This window comes from Mycteria americana, chromosome 10 (assembly GCF_035582795.1).
Source record: "Mycteria americana isolate JAX WOST 10 ecotype Jacksonville Zoo and Gardens chromosome 10, USCA_MyAme_1.0, whole genome shotgun sequence".
Taxonomy (NCBI): domain Eukaryota; kingdom Metazoa; phylum Chordata; class Aves; order Ciconiiformes; family Ciconiidae; genus Mycteria; species Mycteria americana.
Window position 1 is genome coordinate 7,000,027 of NC_134374.1, and position 25,166 is coordinate 7,025,192.

Here is a 25,166-nt window from a genome sequence, read left to right on the forward strand (position 1 = left end):
TGATGTCCTAAGCCATCCTCACTTCCAGGCATTTCCTCCCACATATAAGTCTTTTAGGAACCGTGGTTTCACAGAATAAAGGAACCTCCAGATGACTGACTTTCCCCAGCTCCTTTTCTGGATAACGCCCAAGGCAAAGGAACATAGTTACTTTACAACATTTGGTTTCTGTTGCCCGAAGGGCTGCTCTTCCGTACTGCCAATGTATCTCATGGCGAACACTTACGATCAGATGCTGACACGTGCTGCTCAACTGAAAGTCAGCATTGTGAAGCACTGTATAAAATCTACATTGCAAATCATCTGGAGTAGAAACTTAAGATAAAGAAACAACACTGGCAATATAATTAGTCATCAGAATATGTGAATCTAATTAAAATATTACTCAAAAACATCTGTTAGGGAGAGGAAGCAGCCTGCAGGAATTATTCAGTGCTCCTAGACCCATATTCTTGAAGAGCTAATTATACACAATTCCTCTTATGCTCACGTTACAAAATATAAAGTTAGTGTGTAGACCTAGGTATGATTAAGGAAAACAAAATTTTTAATATCTAAAATACTGAATTTCATTTCATAAGACCTGCATATAAAAGCAAGTTGAAACAAGCAGTATTCAAATCTGCATTATTCTGTACAAACTAACTGTAATTTCATATACAACTCCTCATTCTTATCCTATTTTTTATTGCAGAAATAAGAAATAGTCTAATAGGCTTGGTTTAGCTTTCACTTTTAGAAGACTATGAAGGTTGCAGCCATGGGAAGCTGCCACTTTCTCCATTTTCCATGTTTCTTACAGACGGTCTGACCAGTGCTACTGTCAATACTTCCCGTTTGTAAGATGAGGATATGCTAATATTTGTAACTCTGAATAACACAGACTTATGCTGATCTTCATCTTACCCCTAAGCCCAAGGGGAAATGAAATACTAACAAATTTGGAAGATAAGACAAAATGGAAGATAAGACTTTCTCATGTAATTTAATACACAATGAATTAAATGGGTAAAAACGAAAAAAAGGCTGAAGAGGAAGAATGAGCAATCTTTTGTCATCCATGGTAGGACGACAATAAATTCTTAGAAGATCTCATACTGTCAAGAAGAAATGATATTTAGATTAAAGCTTGCTAGACCGTAAAAGCACGATTTGTCAGTATTTTCCACTTTTCTACCAGTCCTGTACTCATTTGCTAGATCCCTTCTTTTTATCTCACTTACAGCATTACAGTTTGGAATAGCTGAAAAGCATTTTGCTAGGGGGAAGAAAAAAGCTCTAGATACCTTTGTATTAAAAACCATACTGGCTGAAAGTATAAGGAACCAAATAAGAGTAATTTGATCTTATTTATCTAGTAGCCTTAACTATAATATTCTATGATCAGAGTTCACAAATTTTCCTGTTAGCCTTATTTTGCACTAACGATGATCCACTGGCAGCTTTCAGGAGAACATCCCAAACTTTGATGAAAAACAGGTTGCAACTGTCAGCAACATTTACATTTTAAGACATATAAGTGAGGATTGCTTATATTTCAAAATAAGTATTAAACTAAACCAGCATTAAACTAAAATAAATAATTTATTCCAAAGGATATACATATAAAATATGACTGTAGGTTGTTCCTGTAAAGCAGATTTCTGACCTCCTAATACATTTTAAATTTTAACCAAAAGATATGAGAAATAAAACATATTATAAACTTAATAATAAAACGACATTAGTAAAACATCAGGATAGACATGTTGATTGTTTAGAATGGAACTGTTCCCAGCAATACACTAGTCCAGAGATCTCCTCATGTAGAATTCATGGTAAATGTTTAACAGGAGAAGCGTTTTGTTCGGCGTCCCCCTGGTCTCACAAAGATTGCTGAAACGAAGGGTCAGACAACCCTCACACCTTTGGGCTGCAGCAGCCCGACGGCAGGCAGGCGCTTTACTGCCTATCCCATCTCATCTTTCCCCCCGTGGCAGCCCAGGTAAACTGAGTTCCCAAGAACTGCAGCAGCGCTGCAACATCCTTTTGCACTGTAAAATATTTGTGGAAATACTTTTCCTGCATGCTCATTTCCATCTGAGGAAGTCAAAAGGATTTAAAAGAAAGAGGGAGCAATAATTTATATTGCTACAGGCTCCTTAAGCCACATCCACTGTCCTTTCTGCACAACACAGGGGAGGAAAGCCAAGTGATTTTTTTTTGAGCTCTAATGCCAAGTTACTCATTTCTGGGATAAAAATTAGACCTGACTGTTCTCCTCAAGCTTCCCTCCCTCCCCTCTTTTAGCTACCCATGAAAGAAAACAAAACTGCAGGGCTAAAAATATTACACAACCTTGTGCAAATGCGCAGATACTTTTTACTATGCTGTGGGCAAAGTTCATTTGGATTATGGAATATAAAAAATATTTCTGCTATGTTCTAAATACTGTTTCATTATCTTTAATGTAAAATGTTAAATATTGTTTGATATTTGTCTTTAAATTAGTGTTCGTTGTGCTTAAAAGAGTTCATTGTGCTTAAAAGAGAAACACAAGAAAGGGAATGTTTTAACATTGTCTACTGATTTTAATATACCATATGAAAACTGTAAAGATTAAAATAGCAGATATGCAGACGCAATGCCCCTGTCAGTCAGAAAAAGTCATGAAGATAGTCATTTTAAAAGGCAGAATTTTCCCCACAATACTGACAAACAACAACTCTTCATTAGCTGAATTTCCATATATGAGCAATTTCATAAATGGCTTAAATACTAGGGGCACAAATGCAAGACTTTCATGACATTACATCTGAGGTGATGTTGCAGTGCTTACAGAAGCATCTTGCACTTATCCAGAGCAATTCAGATGGCTTACATGCTTCCTTTGAGACAGTAACATTTCCAAAGGAACCACTCTGAGGTCACCAAAAGCATCTTACACTCTTAACAACTCCAGCAGAGCAGTTACAATGCCAATGTATACTCCAATGCTCCCCAAAAGGCATTGCTATGTTACTGCAGAGATTCAGGCGCTTCCTTTTACACTGAGGAGGCTTCTTTGAAACCATAGCAGAAGCAACCAACATAAATACTATCTAAACACTAAAAGAGGAAAAAAACACAACAGAAGCAAAAGAAGTCTTTTATTAAGGGAAGATGAGTGGCCCTTTTCTGTCAAATATCTGAGAGTATCATATCTCAAATACCTGACAAGCTCTAGTAAACTCCAGGAGCTGAAGGAATTTCACCATGGGGGCTTTGAATTTTGTTTAAGTGATGAGGTTGCCTTCATCTATTAGGTGACTAAAACCATCCAACAGACAGGAGCGTACAAACATGAATGCAATCCATGCCACAATAAAAAGGCAAAGTAAAGCATACTAGGAATGAAGAGAAAATATTAAATTGCACAGATGGAATGGGATTAAGACTGATGTTTACCGTTATACTTTCAAGGCTACTTACACATATTTGACCTAACTGCTCTACTTGCAAATTAGTAACTCAATTTCTTAATTGCACCATTGTAAATAGAGAGTGACAGGACAGAACCTGATGGAAATACTTAGATACAAACACAATCCTGCATAGAGAGGCAGTCACATGCATACCTCTTCTCAGACCATGTATTATTATTATAATGTAGCTGTTGGTAATAATTTCCTGGAGAAATGAGAAAGCCAGAGATGAGCTTAATGCCTGGCTTGTGTACAAAATAACAGTAAATAACAGCAACATTAATCCCAATGCTCTCACTTTCTTGCATTAAACACAAGACTTTTATGAAGAGCCAAATTCAAGTCTAATTTAAACAGGTGTGAATTCACAGTAAGGCCTATTGACATACACCATAAATTAAATCAGAACCTTGTCCCTAGCTAAGTCCTCCGCATGTTTGAATAACTACAGCATTCACAAAGCTGCACTTCTAATACAGCATCAGCAATTCCAGTATTTCTTTTACTAACTAAGCGACTTCATCCCTTTAACAGATATTGTTAAGATACTGAATTTGAAGCACAAAGAGCTGAGGTGACTTGCCCCAAAGCCACCCGTCTGCCCAATCCAAGTGAAAAAACCCCAGAGATTTAGGGAGAGTCAAAAGCTCTGTTAAATGGACCACTGCTCCCAAGGTATAAAACAAATACTTAGGTGAATTACACAAGGTTAATCTTACATGTTTCTATGTCATTAAACTCAGCTTTGATCTGTAACTTACTAATTTCTCTACTACTTTTACTTACTAATATATGGCTAATATTATTATTCTGTCTTTGCAGTCTGCTGATTAAAATTATTGCTATTATTAAAATTATTATCCCAAATAGAATCTGATCCTGTACACTGATGTGAAGAAAGAAGTTTCCTGATAATTTCTGTGGGAAAAAGGAAACAACCACATTTTTTCATAGCTGGTTTTTTTTTCCCCTCTTGCTTAATTTTTAAAAGGACAAATATGTTATTAAAAAAAAAATCCCCTGGCCAGATCTCAAGCACTCTAAAGCTATATTCCATGACCAGTCTAGTGGTATTTCAGCCTGTACTAACACATTAATTTCTCGCCTACAAATCTCAAAGAAGCTGTTGTGAGCATTGACAACTATAGCCAATGCCTAGTTGTCATAAAATAACGCAGCCAAAGGAATTGAACGTGAATCTGTCTCCAAGACTGAGTGTGCATTTCACAGTACACTCATCCAGTACTGGGAATCCAGTACTCTGCTATTGGTTCTCACTACTTAGTAGAGAAAGAGTAACTAATTGCATAAAACCCTCTAAGTACGTGTCAGGAGTAGCCAAACAAGTCAGCCTTTAAAGTACTTCAAAACAATCTGACAACCCAAAACAGGTTAAAAATTGTATTGTAGAAATGGCTCAAGTTCCGTACCAGCTCTCAGTTGAGATGTAATAGCTGAAAGTAAAAGGGTTGATGGTTGTGTGTGGCTCATTGTGTGTGTGGATCGTGGCATAGCATGAATGCATTTGAGGTAAAATTCATCGCTTCACAGCTGCACAGGCATCCTGTAAAGCAAAACACAAGAACTGCATGGACAATTTAATGGGGAAGAATAGATGGATACAAAACGGACTGTAGGACTTCTTAGTACACTAGCTAGTGTGCTGAAAGGGTTAAATCCCTGACAGTCCCTGACTAATACATAGACTTGCAATTTTTTAGTTTCACTCGCATCCTTGTTCTCTTTTGTTCTCTTCCCCTGCAAATATAGTTTTGGTTACCTGCTGAGCAGAGTTGATGGTGGGACATCTCCTGTGACTTCTTACCTGATAGGACTAAGCAGGCCTTGAGCAAGCTCCTTAGGCTTCCTAATTAAATCACTGATAAGAGGAACTCAGGACAATTGTGCCAAAGATAAGCACCAAAGAAGTAGCTTAAATCGACCCCCTTGTAACATTCCGAGGCCGAAGGACTGATGAGCTAACTCAATGACTATATATGGACAAAGGAAGCCCAAAGTTCAACTAGTGGACAACGTGAGGAAGACTATGGAAGACCACCGGGAGGGTGAAAAGACCCTAACCCTAATTTTACTGCGCATGCTTGGACTATGTAAATGAATTCCGGGAACTCATCACCATAAAACTGCCCTTTTCAAGAAATCTGATGAATATGTATGATTTTGCTGTATATGAACTGATGTGTTGCGCTAACTTGGCGGAGCACTTGTGGTGGAGCAATCCCCAGTGCTGCCCAGCGCTGCAATAAAGAATACCTGCTTAATAGTCATCCCGACTATTGAGTTCTGATTTCAGCTTTTCACGGCAACAGTGCGATGCAGATCCATGTCACATGATGTAGTTTTAGACGTATGTCCGAAGACCGCCCTTTTTGTAGATCAGGGGTGTATCCTCTCCTGGACCATATCGTTGCTCCAGAAAAATAAATAAATATGCCAGCTCAGTAATCTGGCAGACTAACACCAATGAACTCAATGTTCTGATATGCTGCAATGACAGATACCATTGTTTCAGTGAATTGAGGGTAAATGCAGCCTTCTTCAAGAGAATAAAGTAACTATTTTTGATATTGTTATTCTGTAGTATTTCTGTCTGAAATTTACATTCACATATTGTAGAGTAACACTGTTCATGTTTAAATAGAGCTATTTATACTATACCAGAGATAAGCAATGATCCCCAAGAAATTGGTCATTCATTACTTGCAGTTAATATATATTTTGCTTAGCCTCAGGCAAAGCTGAAGGCAGTTTGTGCACTAATAGGCTATTATTAGTTGCCATTAACATTGACAACGCTAATTTAAATGGGAATGCTGGTGTTTCACACAACCTGTTCAATGCTGCCAAAACAACTGGAGTATGTTTAAACAGTGATTATGACAGAGTTGGTGCGTCTATGAAGGAAAATAATCCTCAAATAAATTCTCAAACTGGGCTACTCAGAATACCTAATAAAGTATATACCCTGTGTCAGGGAACCTCCTGCTAGAGCTTTGAATGAACGAGAAATTCAACAAATAGCTAAACAGAACAAAATTTGCAAAAGTATATTCGCTTCAGATCAATGTAAAGCAAAAAAAGTCCTGAAAAAGCTATTCTGCATTTGTAGCAGAATTGTGCTTATAGGGAAAAAAAAATAAACCCAACAACAAAAACCAACTGACCTTTTCAAAATACAGACAATAATAGCAATTAGTTTTCTCAAACAATACAACAACTGTATCTTCCTCATTAATTTTACTCCAGTTACAAATAGCTGTGTTCACACGCCATTTGGTCAACCCTTTGAAAGCCAGAATTTCTAAATATCTATTTTTACAGCAATTAGACAGTATCATGGAAACTAGCATTTCATGAACTTCTAGCAACTGATCTTGTGCGCTCACCCATTTTCACACCACAGAAGTTACTGGCTGGCACAAAGAAAGTCTACTTCCACGGCAGGAACTGACAAGGATAAATGCAACACTTGGGGCTCTCTGATAAAGCCCCTGGCACAAATGACTGCATAGAAACAGAAAGATGTGCCATCTATTACTTCATTTAAGTAGAGATTTATGAACTTCGGTATTCAAAGAGTGCTTTGTTACTGAGTGCCAACCCAGATGGAAAACACGCTGCTCTCTGGATCAGGAATCTTGACTATGAACTTACCTGTGAAGTACTAGATAATATAAATGAATATAGCTTGAACCATCATTGTCTTCAAATTTATCCATATTAACTTTCAAGACTGTAATTATTATAATGACTCAACTCCACAGGAAGCACTGATACCTGCTCTGTCAAACCTGCCTTGAGACAACTAAAGAGTTCAAATGAGCTTGTGCTCTCAGTTTCTCTCTCTTCCAACTCACTCTTGCCCTTACTTTCCTCTCCCAACTATTTAGTTAAAATTCATATTCAAGTACCTAAAACATGAATCCCTGATTAAAAATTTGTTATAAAGCTTACAAAGAACCAAATTTTAAAGACACGTGCAAAAGGACTACTCTGTTCTATTCTAGACCATGCAGAAAATGAGTTTAAATTGATTAAAACCATTCTCTGAGACTAACATTTAGAAGAAACCACTCCATTCTTAGTTGGTGAAGCACAATGATTATGTGTCCCTATCTTAACGACACTTAACCCATGGTTCCTGCAACGTAGGACAATGAAGGCAACAAAAGCATTTCCTTTACTACCTACAATAATTTTCATCTATAGCAAGATGGCTTATTTAGTGCAACTCGTACAGCTAGCAAAACATCATGAATACCCAAACTGCACCGCTGCGTTCCGGACTGAAATACATAACTTGGTTATATGCTTAATCTGCTTTCAATACATTGGCTTCCCAGCACCTTAAACATAAGTGACCACGTGTATTTCTTAGTCTGAATGGTACAAGAATGCACATTCCTTTCTCAGGTAGCATTCCCTTTAAATCATTTTCATAGTTAACGGCCAACCAGTTCCAGGCAGACCAGATTCAATTCCTTCAGCCACCATCTAAAACCAAATGTCTTAGGAAAACATGCAAAAAAGGCCTAACCCCAAACAAAAAACCCCTATGCAACAACACTTTACAGACGATGGATCCCACGCAGAACGTGGCAGAAGCAGGAAGCTAGAAGGCTGGCATCCATTGATCTTCATGCAAATGGGGTGGCATCTGAAAATTAACTGATTCTAGCAACAAGATACAATGTGATAGTGCAGAACACTTAATCCTCAAAGGATTAGTTAATTAAAAAAGAGCTGTGCACGAAAATCTTTTTTTTTTTTTTTTTAAACTCATGTAGATAATCTAATGTCTCTGAACCTATATTGGACATTATCATTGGTATTGAGAAACATGCAGACGAAATTATAATTAAATTACCAGCTTCGTATTTGACAAATTCAAAACACGTAACTATAGAAATGACATTCATGACTGAACTCCCTTTCATCTTATGACTATAGATCTACTAAAATGTATCACTGTCAACACTGAAGTGTCAATCTGCCACTTTCACTGGTTCCCCAGTTAAAAATATCTCTTAAATAAATCTCTTAAATATAAAAAAAATAAATACAATAAATCTCTTAACCAGTTAAAAATACATATTAACTACATTTAGGACTACCAGAACATGTGGCTATTAAACACGGAAATTAAAGTATGAGCTAAACTTGTTGATCTTAAGCATGATAAATTTGTTTACTTACTTTACTCTTTAAGGAAACATTTAGAGCAGATTTTCATCAATTTGGATGCAGACATAACAAATTATTAATTCCCCCGTGTTACTTAAATAAATACACATTTTCCCCTTCTGTGACACACTAAACCATAAGAAAAGCAAATAAGTAAAAAGACCCTGAAAGGGAACAAATATTTAAAAAAAACCAAACCAAAAAAAAGTCCCAACCACAACCTTCCCCCCTCCCAAAGCCTAATCCAGAAACCCACCCTCCATATACAGAGAAATACAGAACTGAGATATGACAAAGACCAGTTCAATCAGTCCTACTGATAAAGGCATATCTTCAGGTGTAGCCTGAAATTACAGCTGAATAGAGCATTTAGGATTCCAGGTTGTCTTTCTGAAGTCACCTGGCTGTAGAGTCTTAAAGCTATGCCCAGAAGCCAGCACATGCAGGATTAATTCTACACAAAATGTGATATAAATGTACATATATAGTTTTATTTTAGAACCTAATTCATAGGCCACTAAACTCAAATGATTAATGTCCTATGGCATAAAAATGGAGAATGTGGGAAAGCAATCGGTCTCTAGAAGAATGACTTTTTAACAAAAACATTTGTTTCATTTTTTTGTCTTATTTTCCATCTACGCTATAAATACAACACACATACCAAACAACTCTTTCACCTTTCATATAATACAGAGACCTAAGAATGAATAAGGAAAAAGAAAGAAAAAAAAAAAAAAAACACCCCAAAAAAAAAGAAAAATGAAAAGAAAAGGGAAGTAGAAGGTTTCAAATAAATTACTACTTCTATTCAGTACATTAGATGCATTTCTTTATTACCATTCTCCCCATCAGATTTCCTTTCATGGTCAGTGTCAGTGAGGGACAATGCTGAGTTTGCCCGGCTTGACAAACAGGAGCTGTGTTCCGATTTCATCCCCCTCATCCACATCCTCAAGGCATGATCCGGGGACGCACCACCTTCCGTTTCAGTATCCACATCTGAGCCCACCTCTAGCGGGTAACTGTGCTCAGCTACAGCGTGTAAATCTGTTTGATAGCCAGAGCACAGAATATGGGGAGTCTCACAGAATTCCATGTCTGGAAAAAACAAAAGTTCAGAAAGAAATTTAGAAGTGAAAAGCAATATACCTTTGATTTTCTTTTGGAGAATCTGTTTTGGGAATTAACATTGTTAATACTATTAGAAGACTTTTTTTGGTCAGTGACTCATGCTGCTATCTAATCTACTATAAGTATAATACAACTAAAAGAGTGCAATTCTGTAAAATATATAATACTGCACTGTAATTGTGCCTTTTTGTCTGATAGAAATGTATATTATAGCTCAAATATGTGTACACACCCACACGCTGATAGCGGTACATCAATTTACAACTGGAGTACGTACAAATACAGATAATATCTTAGTTTTTTGCCAGAAAGGCAACAGCTCTCAAATTAATCTCAATATGTTTTTATCATAGGGAAAGTGTAGCAAATTTGCAAACGGGGAATTTACAAAATAACATTTGAAATATTTGGTTAATCGCAGAAGACAAAGGAAGGGTACTTACCATTGGCTTGCTCTTTGAGAGTGCTGTCCTTGCATATTCACACCAGTGGGTTTTGGCTCTCCAGTGCTGATGACCTACAGGAACTTCCTAGAAGAGCAGTGACTACTAGGACTGTACAAGTGCCATCTCATGACACCAAGCGATCAGAGATTTTAAAGAGTTGTACAGTGCTCAATACTCCAGTTATTCTTACTAAACACCACAACTGTAGGGCAGTAGAAATCCAAGGACAAACAGAAGGTGGACAGGACCCATAATGTGAATATGCAGAGGAAACATTCTCGAAGAACTACAGGTAAGTAATACACATCAGCAAATTACAACTTCCCTTTGAGGTAGCCTCTGCATATTCTCACATGTGAGAATCCAATTACAAATGCAACTCTCAGGGAGCAAGACAAGGAGTTCTAACTAAATAAGGATTACAGAACTGCACTCCCTAATTGAACATCAGACCTGGGATGCCATCTTGAGGGACTAAATACAATATCAAACATGCATACAGTATTCTTTCAATTTCTAGAAAAGAAATATTAGAGACAAGAGTCATTGATAGAGACTGAGGACAAATACTCTCTTCTAATGTCATCCTAACTAAAGCTTTAATTTGCCAAACTAATCCACTTACCAGCCAGTGAGAGGACTGGTTCTTATTTTAAGCACGCTCTCAGAAATAACAAAAAGCCCTGATATTTTCTTGAAAGTATTGACCAAAATCTATAAACCAAATGTTAAAATAGAACATGCTGAGGTGGCTCAATTTTTAAGTCATCTATCTCTGTATCTCTTTCTTTTGCCATCAAAACATTCCTGAAGGTCTCACTCGTAGTGACAGCCGACAACGGGGTGGCTTTCAGCTCAGGGAATGGCAACCTCTTTTCTAGAGGGCAGGGGAAGAAGGTGGGCAGTGAACAGAAAGAAATGGCCCTGGCCTCACTTTCCTGTGCAAAAGTCCTGGAAGGTCCATCCTGTCTCCCTGTGTTGTCACTGTCTCAGCTGGCCCATCCCAGCAGCACTGGCCATCACTGCTGCTGCTCCTTTCCGAGCAGCAAGACAGATGTGGCGGCCCTCCGGAGTGCTCCACCGCTCCTCTGATCTCTTCCCCTTCACAGGAGGGGGAATTGGTCTCAGCCCTACACCTGAGAAGCTGCAACATATGCCACCTTCACCAGCTCTGTTCTCCAAGTCTCTCAAATGCCTTGAGGCTGACTATGAGGTTTGATGGAGATGGCTAGGAGAAAATAGCCAAGATGCCAGGAAGCAGCTGTGTAGTTTCTGCAGTGGAGGGAATATTGGCATTTGAACTTCATCTACCATTACAATGCAGTGTTCTTCACGCTCTCTGGGGCCTGTTTAAAACTGGCACTCGGCTGATTGGTAGAAGGAAGGAGGAAAAGTGGTTCAAGGCAGTACTTGTGGACACAAATGGAAGCTGAGACTGGACACTACTGGTTCTCAGTCCTACACAGATGCTTGCAAGAGAGACTTTGAAACCTATAAGACCCTCTGGAAAAAACTCTCCATCCCCTATGGCTAAGATGGTAAACACAAAACATTCAGGCTTCAGAGAAGCCCTGTTATTCTGAGATTTTCAAAGCTCATGGGGCATGGGAGAGACAGAGGCAATCTCACAGAAAGTTACTGGATATAACTAAGTACAGTGTTGCTCATACAATGCCCTATTTTTAAGTCTCGTTATAATTATGTATTATATACACAACAAGCAAGCTCCACTTGGTTTAATTAGACAGCATGGACCAAATCTTTGTATGACACGAAGAGTGCAGATATTGATGTTGGACACTGAACCAGCACAGCTGCATCACACTCCTAGCTTTTCCTTTCTTTTTGACAGCACTAAAGGAATAAAATCACCTTTATACAAAATATGGTTCCAAATGGTGCACATCAAGTCTTATTTTTTCTTTACCAAATTCAAAAAGGACTTGTACATAAACCAAGAATTAAAAAGCCAGCAACAGTCCCAGATTACTAACCCAGCGCCTAGTATCAATGAAATACAGACTGAACCATATAAGCAGGCTGACTCTACTCCACGCTGAAAGGACTACATTGTTCATTTAAATGGAGGTTCTGGATGCCATTATTTCACCGAACGTTTTTCAGTAACAAAGAGGTGAGTCAATGCTTTCTTGTGAAATGTCTGATTTAAAGTTCTGCTTAATTGAGCGAAGCTACTATAAAAAAGTAGACAGGAGCTTCACTCCACGTACTGCACCTGTGCTCTGCAAGAAAGGTGAATGCCAAGTCTCGCTGGCAAGTAGCTCACAACTAGCAATGAGCTAGCTTGTCACAGGCAGGGGGTACAGTCCAGATTGTCCACTCCATCAAAAATTTATGATGGTTAACACACGCTTTAGCAGATGACATAAAGAAGTGGAATAAATGTATACTGTCATTTAAAGAAGTATATTATCAAAGAAAATTGAGATTTAGCTGCTAAAACTATATAAAACTCAAGGAAAGTAAATTAGGCTCATCCATTTGGACAGTTGTGTTTAAAGACACTAGCAGGTCTTTAGTGCTTGTCATAAGCGCTAATGAGAAGGCACTTCCAAAGGGGAATAGGTTATTGATGTCCATCAAGAAAAATTTCTACTGAAAAACACACTTAATTCTTCCCTCATGAAATAAGAGAGCCAACAGGATTAATTAGTAGCCCTAATACTGGTCTCAATTTCGACTGAGGCCCACAGTGAAGAAATAACCTCCAATGAAAACTGCTCCATTACTGTTTTTTTTTAATTCTCTCAAAAAGCAGTATTATTCTTATTTTTTAACTTAGATTTCTGTAAAGTACTACAGCAACACAGGGTTCTTAGAGTATGCCTCTTGTCAACTGAATTACACCTTGTGATCTCAAGAAGCATCTTCTGAACCTCCTTCCCCTTCAAAGCAGATTTCTACTTATTTTTCAGCAACTGAGGAACTTCCCTGAAATTACAAATCTTCTCATAACTTCATGAACCATGTTCACTGCTGCCGGGTCCTCAGGGAGCAAGGATGCAGGCACTTCTCTACACGGATGTCCACTCCAGGCAGATGTCTGCCCCCAGCAGCCTGCAGCCCACATTGCCCCTGTTTACAATTGCATACGCCAAGGGGAAAATTCATCCCAGTAAATCTCACAAATGCTAATTAGATTACACATCTTTAAGAAGCACAGAATTTACCCTTCAGTCTATATGTTAATTCAAAATGTAGTAGCTATGATATTCAATATTTTAGCTAATTTTTTTTTGGTGGAGCAAAAGAAAGTGACTTTTTTATACTATAACTCATATTCAACTGAAATCTAACACAATATATTGCCTTAATAGTCTATTTCTTAAGTATACAAGCCTTTGTAGTATTTTAACTCCCACAGGATGCATTTTCTGAAAAGCACGTAGAATGCCAAAAGTGGCTGCTTTTCGTCTGCATATCTATCCTTGTTACCTAAAATACTATATATTTCCACAAGGAGATAAAGTTCAAGTGTGGATTTATGATAGATTTAGTCTTACCAAAAAGACACAGTCACAAGAGAAATGAGGGAACAGTAATATGAAATTCAAGTTTTTGCATGAACTGTGGACAGAGGAAAAAAAGGTTGCAGTTATGAATATATATAGAAGATCACGATAGGATTTTCACCTCTGGAGCCTTGTGGAGCCTATTGTAACAACTGTTAAAAATACAAGCATTCCATCCCTCATTGATATTAATTTCTTTTTACAACAAGTAATGTATAAAGAAATGCAAAGTATCTAATGATCAAGAAAAGGAAAGAAGGCTGGATGCATTACAAAAAAATAAATCAGCACTTCAATTAACAGATCCCTTTCTTTCTACCTTTAAGCAACTTAATTTTCCTGGGGGAAAAAAAAAAAAATATCTTCAGAGATGAGCAGTTAAAGAGAAGTTTGATCCCACTGGCCAATGGTGCCTTTGCTATTTAAGGTGCTCATGTTGACACGAGAACTGGGCAGCTGAACAGGCAGCCAGCTCTAACGCTGCTCCACCTTTGTGCGCCAACAGAGAGCTACTGAAAACTCCAGATACACTCAAAAAGTATTTATTTACTACAGCATCCATTTAGCCAGCAGTACAGTTAACAACTTACGATTTTCATGTGTATATAAAGTATTTGTCCCAGTGCATCTTCAGGAGTACTTCACTGTCCTTCGCATGGCCAGGAATAACTGTGTGCCAGCTACTCTTTCTGCAACTCTTTAGTTTTTCTGGCACAGGCAAAAAAAAAATTACTCAAGTGAAAGACCATGGAGGTCCTGCTCTTCAGCTTAGTATTTCTGCAAACTTAGTGGACTTGCAGGACTTGTGGAATTTCCACGCTGTTGCCATTTGCCAAGAATTTTGCTAATTTCAAACAAGTAACTAGGAGAGTAAATAAATATTTCTTTCAATAAATAAATATTTAAAAGAAAGAGAAGACTGTCCAAACAAGGTAGATAAAAGAGAATCACAAAACTAGTGTATAAACAGAGACTAGCATAAAGAAACTTCCTTTCAAATTTTCCTATTCCCTTATGGAAAAAGGTTATTTTGTATTAATAAATAGAATGACAAATAATACTTATTTAAATTACTTAATTGACCTATCTGTTCAACTAGAGAAAGAGCTTACAGAAAAATGTAAATTATTTATAAACCGGAATAGTTTGACAAGTTGCTATTACACGGCTTTTATGAACCCTATCATATAATTAAGCAATTCTGACTTACATATTTTAAAAGTCTCTTTAAATATCATAGATTTACAAATTTATGTTATCCTTGATTCTTGGTATGAGGTGGTTCTTACTGTGAGGATGCTCCCCGCCCAAACACACACAAAATCAATTCTCCTGATGAAAATGTACAAATTGCTCTCTCTCTGCAGATGTACTACTACAAAGGAGCCTAAGTAGCTCAACGGTGTGGAGAAAACATCAATGTCTCGGAAGTTTAAATCCATGGTACTTATTTTGGGCCGGTCTCCTTCCTCTTTCACACTGGAGGTTATTTGAGAATACTGGGAATATCAGAGTCTGGGGAGCAGATCTGATGAAAGCTCCTGAACAATAACGGAAGAAATTCCAGAAAGGCAAATCATATACATTAACCTGAATAGTGTCATGTTTACATTACTTGCCAAGCTGGTGTCTGAGGGAGTGATAATGGGAATGCAGGGGCAAAACCACCCCAAACATGCAGTTTTGAGGTTGGTGTAGGGTTTGGGATTTTCTAGTGTTACACTGCGAATTTGTGTATATTGTTTCACACTCTGAACTTACGCCAAGGGTTTAATCAGCAAGTGTATTCCATGTGTTTCAAAATGAGAAGAAAGGCAGATCAGCTACTCATGGCATAAGAGACTCAGAGAGAGAGGGGGAAGGAGGGAGGAAGGGAGGAAGAAATGTAAATCAAATGGGGGAAGTGAAGTTCACATTCATTTTCGGAAGCAATACATATGCACCTTCCTAAATGAGAAATTTTGAGGGCTATTGAGCACTCTGCTAAATTCAGCGTGTTCAACGGCCCTTAAAATTTCTCATTTCTCACTTGAGGACCATGATTTACTGACTGTACACTGGACTTGAGAATTAAATGGGCAGAGATCTTAAGCTACTTCATAAAGTCATTTGTGTAACACAACCTGCTAGGTAACTTTGTGAATGTCTTTGTGTGTTCACATTTCATTTAGTCAAAGATCTTACTTCTTTCCATGTTGAGGACATGCCGCATCTTTCCTAGGACAATATAATTCAAAGACATTAAACTTCAGTAACCATTCATACAAAAATCATTGAAGAAGCAGCCAAAAATCAATTAATTTGCAAAAGCACATTACACTGCCTATTAGTTTGCTTTAGAAATCCGATGTTTATCACCAATTACACTATTATCACAGCCCAAAACAGATTCTGTTGCATTTATTTTAATTTTAAAAAATTTTATATACCTATTACACAGAAATAATCCGCACATAAAAGATACCATTTGAGTTTTTATAGTTATATATCAAACACTTCATATTGTACATGCTTTCTTTTACTGTATTTCAACTTTCCCTTGCATTCCCTTATCTATGTAGTTTATTTTCTTACAGTAATCTCCAGTTACCACCAGAGATGCTAGAAAGTTAAAAATAACAGTAGTAACGAATAAAGGAGGAATAAAAGAGGAATCAGAGTCTGCTATAACACTAAGGAGTTTCATGAAATTTGCAGATTAGGCAGCTAAGGGATTAGGAAAGGAGGTTGCACTTTCAGGAAACTCTTTGCCTCGTGAAATTTATGAGGAAGAAAGAAACTCTTTATTCCTCAGGTCCTTCCCCAGAGGAATGAGAGGATGAGGTTCCAACCCACGCCTCACAGCAAATATCTTTCTAGTCTCTTCTTCAGACTAATTCTTCAAACTTAAAGAGGGCAAGAGCAGACTGAACCTATTTTAAAAGCGCTCCTGGAGTTCTCAGATATTAATTTTTATTTTTATTACTATTAAAATCAACATGAATAAGTGAATGTACTTCTCAAATTCTGCATGGAAATCTTCCTGATCCTATGAGGACACAGACAAACTTTCTCTCTCTCCAGAACTGAAATATTCTTTTTGCAGATCACTGGAAATTTTTAATGTTAGCGACTTTGTTTTTCAAGAGTAACTAGCAAGATGCCAGAGAGAAGGCTTTTGGAGCTACAGTGTGGATGCAGTGGGTCGCAGTTTAATTTAGGAAGAAACACTGTCATTATTAGATTGACTAGGAATTCAATCCTTCAAGTTCAAATACATCTTAAGGATTGCTGGCTATAGTCTTTCCTATTCCTAAAGTGTGGCTTTGTTTGGTAAAGTACTTCCATTCACAAGATTCTGCTAAAGAGACATTTCTATTGCAGGTACTCATAAATATCTCTCCTTTAACGAATTGGAGAGTTATAAAACCATAGCAAATGCCAGGAGTTAGCATTTAACCTAAATTCCTGATAAAGGAAACCCAGTTAATTGCAAATAATGACCACACTAACTCTACCCTATTAAAGACAAGAGGGGGGAAAAAAAAAATCTAATTATCACAGATGAGAAAGAACCTCAATATCATTTGTGAGGATAAATCAAGTTCTTCTAACGTTACAGTTGAAATAGAGTTTGGAGAAGCTTGTCTCACAATACATTCAATTACAATTTAATTCTCCATATGCAAAAATCTATTAGGAAATGAAGAATTTTCAAGAAAAAAGATTTCCTGTTTCCAAAACTCTATTCCAAGAGAGAAGCATTACAATTTTATTTCAAGAATTTTAAAGGTTCCTTGGTTCTGAAGTAATTTTTTAGTTACAAGTTTTGGCATTCGTGTATGCGTTTCAGGGAAGAAACAGATAATAAATCCTTTCTTCTTGTCATTGAATTTTCAAAATTAAAGCTACCCACAGCCTTAGCCTGTAGATTTTCTTAAGTTTTTTATTAAAACAAAACAAAACAAAAAACCCAAGCAAGATAAGACTTTCACAAAGGACAGCAGAACTATAAATCAAATCATCTAGAGCAGATTAACTAACTTTTCTCTTTGTATGAACAAATATTCTTCCCCAAGATTAACCACAGAGTGTGAAACAGTGCAGTCCTGCTAGCTTTAGTCCAGTACGTTTACAATTCTTAGCAGGCAAAGTTCAGGTTGCGGTTCTAACTTCTTTCAAAGTCTGTATGGCACTTCAGAGAAGAAAGATTGACAAAATTATTAAATAGAGTGTAAGCTGTATACTAACATCCTTCAAAGTGAAATTACCTTCAGATTGTTGCTATATCCCTACAAACTAGAATTCAACTCAGATGCTTTTCTGGTAGTAATTTCTGAGCACGGTTACATTTAAAGCAGAATCATTTTCATTCAAACATCAATCTTAGAGGTTTCATGACAGGTATCACTTTCTAATAGAACTTAAGATGGAAATATGAAATTAATTTCTACCAACAGTTTTGATTCTGGTTTATAAAATATTTTAAAAATACACCTTTTGTTTCTAAAAATATTGAAATTGTTTCCCTTTTAAAATTCCAGAGGAACCATTGACTTAAGATACATGAGATACATCTTTTTAAAATAAGATAAGATGTGCAAAGATACATCTTAAGATACATCTTTTTAAAATAAAAGATGTGCAAAGCAGGTATCTTTATAAATTTCACCATCTCAGTGTTAGAAGGCAACACATACAAAAATCCAGGAGTCTAAAATCTGATTTACAGTGCTGTAAATCCAGAAGTGAGTTCTATGAAGCCAGTGGGCCAGGTAAAGAAGGTAGCACTTAGGCTTCAGGTCAGTGTGACCGTCTCGGAGTAAGCATCTGGCAAGTGTATATCTTTGTGATGATGGAAATACTTTTAGAAAGCTGCTATCAACAGAGATTTACCAGAAACATTCTCCTTTACTGATGGGATATTCAACAGACCTGAGGCACTCAGACCACAGACACTGCTCAAAAAGAGCGATCGCAGAGGAACTCAGCTCTTCACCTTAACTTTCACCAAAAACTACGAAGCTCTAGTATAATTTTAAAATTGTTTAAGAGAGTACCAAGGATACTACTACCCATTTTCCTTTGAAGTGACAGGAACGGAGGGCAGACAGCAAACGGAGGCAGGCTGGAGCGAAGGAAGATTGTTTGTATCCCCCGTGCCAGTGTTGGTGCATGCTCAGCGAATGAGTTATTTCGGATACGAAACGGCGCAAGTGAGAGGAAGGCTTCTGCAAGACTGCACTGATGAAGTTGCACTTGTTCACATTCCAACTGACAAATTGTTAAAAATACTCAAAATTAGGAAAAAGTATTTGCAATGGAGCAGGTCTTACAGAGTGCTCTAAGCACCTAGAGTCAAAACCCCTTAAAGGAAGGGGCGATGTATAAGGCAGTCACCCGCATCACCTTGTGTGCTCACAGAACGCGCAGGAGAACAGTGCCTTGCGCGCAAGGGCGCAAAGACCAGGCGCTGCTGTCACCGTGCTGCCGTCACAGAAGCAAGGAAAACAGGAGCACCAGCCTCTCCTGGTGCGAGGTTGTGGGATAATGGCTGAGGTGACTTAAAAATTAGAACTTATATTCCCACTTTTAGGTAAGGCACAGCATTGAAGAAGCTTCCCAGGTGGAATGCGGCTGACATGTAAGGAATCCATTCCATGGGAGTTCCCTAGGCCTGCACCCTTAGATGTGGGTAACGCCAGGGGAACTTGGTGTGCTGACCCTAAGAGGCGCTGCCCGCAGGGTGGAGCGGTGTGGAGATGCCGTGGCCAGGCTCTGCAGTAATAGGGGAACTTAAAGGTGTCATGGAACGGATAAGCTGCATATTTACTACCCTGGGCCAACAGCCTGCCACGTTTTTGACAAAATGCTGTCCTTTTGGTGAACTCTGCTCATTATAACATCATTATAATACCAAAACACACCTCCATCCCAAAAGCTACCCGCCTCCAAGGCGCGACCACCCCTCACTGAGCTTGCGCACTGAATTTTCCTAGCTTTTACCTTTAAAAGCGAAGCGAGAAAACTTTACACCAATCCTAAACAAAGGTATGTATGACTAGAGTCACTCAAGCTCCACCCGAAAGGTGAAAGATAGTATAAAATAGCTTAAGAGAAAGAGAATGTTAGGGAAGACACCATCGTGTACCTCTCTGACGTTTGGGATCAGTCGACGGGCTGAGCCGCTCTTCACCCCATCGGGACGCCTTTGGGTAAGAGTCGAACACTTGGTTATACCAAGTGCCTCCCCGGGAAACTTAGAAATCTCTATAGAGTCGCTTTATTACCTTTTAACGCGTTTGGGTCCGGCCGTGTTACTCATATTCTTGATATACGCATTGTGTCTGGCCGTGTTATCTACATGTTTGTGTCCGGCCGTGTTATTCATACTCATATTCTTGGTATTTGCATGTGCTTTGCAGACAGTGAATTTATCACTGGTCATCCAAAGAATCTGTGTGTCTGTTGCTCTAATAAACTGCGCTCTTCACTGCTCTGGCCGTGGCAGTTCCTTCAACACGCCCAGACTGGGGGGTGTAAAAATTAATGCTGTCGCCTTAGCGAAAGCCCTGAACCAATAAGTGGCTACACACACAGTCCTTAGAAAATAAACCGTTGACCAAGTCTGAGACTAAGACTGGACCTAGCCGCACCTAGACTCCTCTCTGAGAAGGAGTTTAGAAAGCAAGGGGGTCCTGTCTGAACCTCGTGACTCAACGGGAGGGTTCCCCCCCAGCCACTCCTCAGACTCCTATTTGTATGCGACAGTAACTCTTAACGCAACAGAGGTGCCCCGAGCTGCTCTCAGCAAGAGGCTCTTGCCCTCGGCTGGAGGCACCGCAGCAGGGCCCCGCGGCCTGCGGCTCCTGCCTCGCCACCTCACCCCCTCGGCAGCCTGTCCGAGCCGGGGCGTAGCCACCTTCGAGGCAGAGCGTGAGACATTCTGTTTAGCACTTGACTGTTTTTGTTTTGATCTCAAGGGCTTTCTAAGAAGCTTGTATGTGAATGGCAGATGTACGTTGTATTTTGCCTTTTGCAATTACTCTTGTCGTAGTACTAAGTTGCAGAAATGAAGAGGTAAGGCTTTACTTTCCTCCTAAACCTCCACGAGCTGAAGGGTTAGGAAAACTAACGAGCAACCGGGACGTTTGGGCAAATAGCGTGTAGGGACAGAGGGTGCTGCTCGTTCCATGTTCCACCACCCCCAAGCACGTGGCTGGGCCTGGATGGAAAAAGGTGAAGCAGGAAGAAGAGATTCAACGCAAGCCATCACCCCCCTCCAAACCAACAAACCTCAGACAGGATTAGCGTAAGTGTTCTTTCCTTTTTGTTGTGAATCTGCTAGGAATTCAGAGCAAAAGATGGCTAACAGAAATCAAAAGAGAAAAAGCTGCTAGTGAGAGACAAAAGACAGCAGCAGCAAGAGTGAATAACTTTGTAAGTCTTGACAGACACTCCTGGCTTTGAAGGGTGAACTATTTGCTGTGATTTTTGAGAAGTCAGGAAGCATAATGAACCAGCACAAGTATTACATATTACTTGGGAAACATAAATGCTCGACCCTTTCTGATTACTCAGGTAAAAGCTTGACAAATCCCACTCTGCAAGCTTCCAGTGTCACCAAGTCTGCTGGTCACAGCAAGCAGATACACACACACTGCCAGCCAACCTCTTCAGACCTTGGGGATCAACACCACAAATGCTGTCAATCCTGAAAGTACATCTGATACCTCTCCCAAGCATCCACAGCTAAAAAGACCGTCTAATGGAGCCAAAATTTGACATTTTCATCCATTGTTTTCTTGGTAGGAAGTCTAGCATCTGCAGAATACTATACCTGATTTTATACTTCTTTCTCTTGCATTTTTATGTATACATATATATACACACATATGTGTGTGAAATATTAGATATACATAAACATAGATACAGAGGTATATAAATATCGAATTTGTAGGATCTTAAAATAACTGAAACTGGAAGGAGTTTTGGCAGTCAAGAGCACACCCCCTGCACAAAGGAAGGCCAAGTTAGATCAGGTCGCCCAGGGCTCTTAACGAAGAGTATCAGAGTCCTTCTACAGAGCAAAGGCTGCTGGCAAGACTGTTACCGTGAACACAGAGCGCTATGAAGCATTTTAAAACCAACTCTTCAGTGAGGTTTTCAGGAGACACTGGGTTATGCTGCAAGATACCTCCCATTAGAGTTTAGGACGACTAAACAGTTTGACTTTGCCCTATTTCAGATCAGGGGTGCACAACATTTGCACTTTTTTTTTTTTCTTTTTTCCAGATCTTTCAAAAATTTACATGTGGTGGACATGATCTTACATGATTCTTAATAAATTAATATCTACTATGGATGCAGCATATTCTTTAATTTAGATTGAACCGCTAAGTCACATTTTGACCAACAAATATACCCTTCAGGTTAATCTTGGAAGGAGGAAGAGAGAGAGCACACGCATGTGCACAAGCTCTTCAGTACCTCCATTCACATCCAATTACATCCAGCTGCCAATCTGACATAAATGAGAACATATGAAAGACAACTTGGCACATCCGTTCCATTTGATTAGCCGACTGGGGATACAGCTTGTCAGTCAAATAACCCCTCTTCCCCCAAAAAGATCTTGAGGGATTTGTCATCTAATGTTCCATCTGATCGAGAAATGGGAGATTAAACTGCCTTCAAAAACTTCTGACCACTTCTGCTCCCTTCTTTCTTCAAGTGTTCAGTTTACCAAAGGGATTTCAATAACAGCAGTTCAAACTTAAAGGTCAGCTCTACTGCAGTTTAAGTAATATTAAAACAATTCAATGGAAATAGTCAGGTTTGCATCTCTTATTTTTGATACATACAATCACAGTAACTACTTTTCAACTGTTTAACTAATTTCCTTCCAAGACTTTTATTAGATTTTCTAGTTATTATTTCTTCTACACTGTATTTCTATATGTAACTATATAAATTATAAAGACTATGACATTCTGTTTCAGCAACTACAAAACGGGGTGGTCTTTGGGTTTATACCACCAAGATGCATCAAAGTAACTCAGCTGAAAATGGTGGAATCATTCCAGGTGTGCATCCCCAGAAAATTCACTGTGGTAATCTTACATCAATAATCACACAGCATCATCATTATTTAAGTTAAAGAAACAGTTCTTAAAACATATTTTACCCTAAAATGCACATCATGGTTACCAAGGAAAGATGAAAATCTGAGACATTGGTGTCAGCATAATAAAGTTCCTAAGCATATAATATGGTATCTACAAAATTTTCCATCTCAAGATTTGATGTAGAGCTCCAAAAGAGGGAAGTACCACCATCATTCCTGTGCTGCACCAAAGGGAACTAGGTATGAGAAGAATTCCAAAGCACACCAAATCAAAAGACCTCTGTACATTTTCTTGACGTTTAAACAAGTGCTGTGAGTCCCCATGATCTGTCATCAAAATTTATCCAAACTTTGGGAACACAGCCACTACACAAAGAAATAACTCCAGTATTTTTGTGTGGGTAGGAGCACTTGGCTACATTTTTTGCACCTCTTTGATTTCCTCGCCCTTTCTTAATGTGAGTTCTAATTGTTTTAAAATACTAAGTGGCTTATTTAGGTATATAATACTCATTTTGGCAGCTATTCTAGTCACTGACTTTGAAAACTCCAGCCTGTGATTTAACCACATAGCATTTTTATCTCTCACACAGACACAGCCATATAATTGATACCTGGGAAATAACAAGTCACTGACTGGTAAGCATTAAAATGGGATTGCTCGCCTTTGAAAATTAGCAGGCAGGCACCTGCTCTTTCTAATGCAAATCACAGGTAATGTTGACTATCCACAACTAAAACCAAATCCCCTTCACCATCAAATAAATGGATATATTTGTGTTGCCAATGTGTATAAAGATGGTTGGGAGGCTGAATACCTAACATGAGATAGCTAGAAGTTGTTAACTCAACAACTTTGTTAGACAAATCCTGCAAAAGGAAATTAGAAAATGAAATAATTTGCTTGGATCTTAACAGACTGAAAAACACAGGAGGAATTACCCACAGTATTAGCATTCTCCATAAAAATTGCTTCTAAAGTTTTCCGGCATCTGCCTTTGAGACATTTTATTTGTGGAATAGAAGATGCACACAGGTAGCCACCTTCATAGCTAACATACCTTGTATTCTGCAGCAGTGGGCAACTGCAAGCCTGTGAGCTCACCATAATTCTTGGTTCTGCGAAGTTGCTTGATCAATGATGCTTGGGAAGAATCAAAGTTATGAGCCTCCACAGCAGCTGAGAGTACTCTAACCCAAAGAAAATAAATCAAACCAAAAGAGCAAGATATCTCACTAACAGATTAGCCTACAGCGACCCTGTAAACTCTTCCATGCCCTGAAGGAAAGCTTGCCATAGGCAGATAAGCAAAGCTCACGTTCTGCATTGCTGGAAATACTTTGTGTTTCCTTATTAAAAAATTCACACAGTTGGAGGTGAACTAATTGAGGTGGTGGAGACAGTAACACAGAAGGCACTTAAAATGTAATTAAGTCATGATCAGAAAAGGGACACATAAGGGAGAAAGCACTCAAAACAGAGACTCCAGGGAAATACCAGATTCAAGCAAAAATGAGAGCAACTGTGTATTAAACCACATTTATATATACTGCTAAAAGAATCTGTGCAGATATCAATTCAAACCCTAAGGCCAGAAAAAAAAGAAATATACCTTTGTTTTAGACAACCCTCATGTGCTTTATTGCACACCACAGAGAGGTGTTTTGACAGGAAGAAGAGGGCCCTGTCCTGCACCTGAGCGATTCTGAATCATGCTGGCAATCTAAGAACAAGAACGCTACAGGAGCGTTAAGTGTCTCAGTTCTTTTGGTTTTATTCTATAAAAACACAGTTTGGCTCTGCTGTCAGCTGTTCGGGAAGGACTGTAGCAGCAACTACTTCATATACCGAAAAGCACAGTTCACATGTCCGCTCACTATATTAAGGAGGGGGAAAATAAACAAAACAAAAAGAATAAAACCGTGTAACTATAAACTTCACAATCTTGACTTAACAGTATTTTACAGGGAAAAAAAATGTATCAGAAAAAAATACAAGCTAATACCCAGTTATGTAAGGAATTGTTTTCAGGAAAAACCTTTTGTACAAAGGTTTCTTCTAGCAGACAGCTTTATGTTTTAAACAGACCTTAAAGCTCTTTTCCATTGTTTTTTCCTATTAAATTTGTTTCATGCAAACCTGCTGAGTTCAAAGTCTTCATGAGAAACAGTTCCCCCATAGGGTACAAGTCACATGTGGATTTTGCGTTTTTTTCACATTAGCCACCATTTGGTACTGTCTCATTTCCCTACCAGCTGCTTCACCATTTCCTGAGCTGCACCATCTCGTACTGTGTCC

The 25,166-nt window shown here is 38.5% G+C and overlaps 1 protein-coding gene across 1 annotated transcript in view; it reads right to left on the reverse strand.

Moving 5' to 3' along the window:
* TENM1 (teneurin transmembrane protein 1) overlaps positions 1-25,166 on the reverse strand; it is a 353,539-nt gene that overhangs the window by 221,860 nt on the left and 106,513 nt on the right. Inside the window, exon 3 of the mRNA XM_075513171.1 lies at positions 9,489-9,749. Coding sequence (XP_075369286.1) covers positions 9,489-9,749 — 261 coding nt within the window. The remainder of the gene's footprint in view (positions 1-9,488; positions 9,750-25,166) is intronic.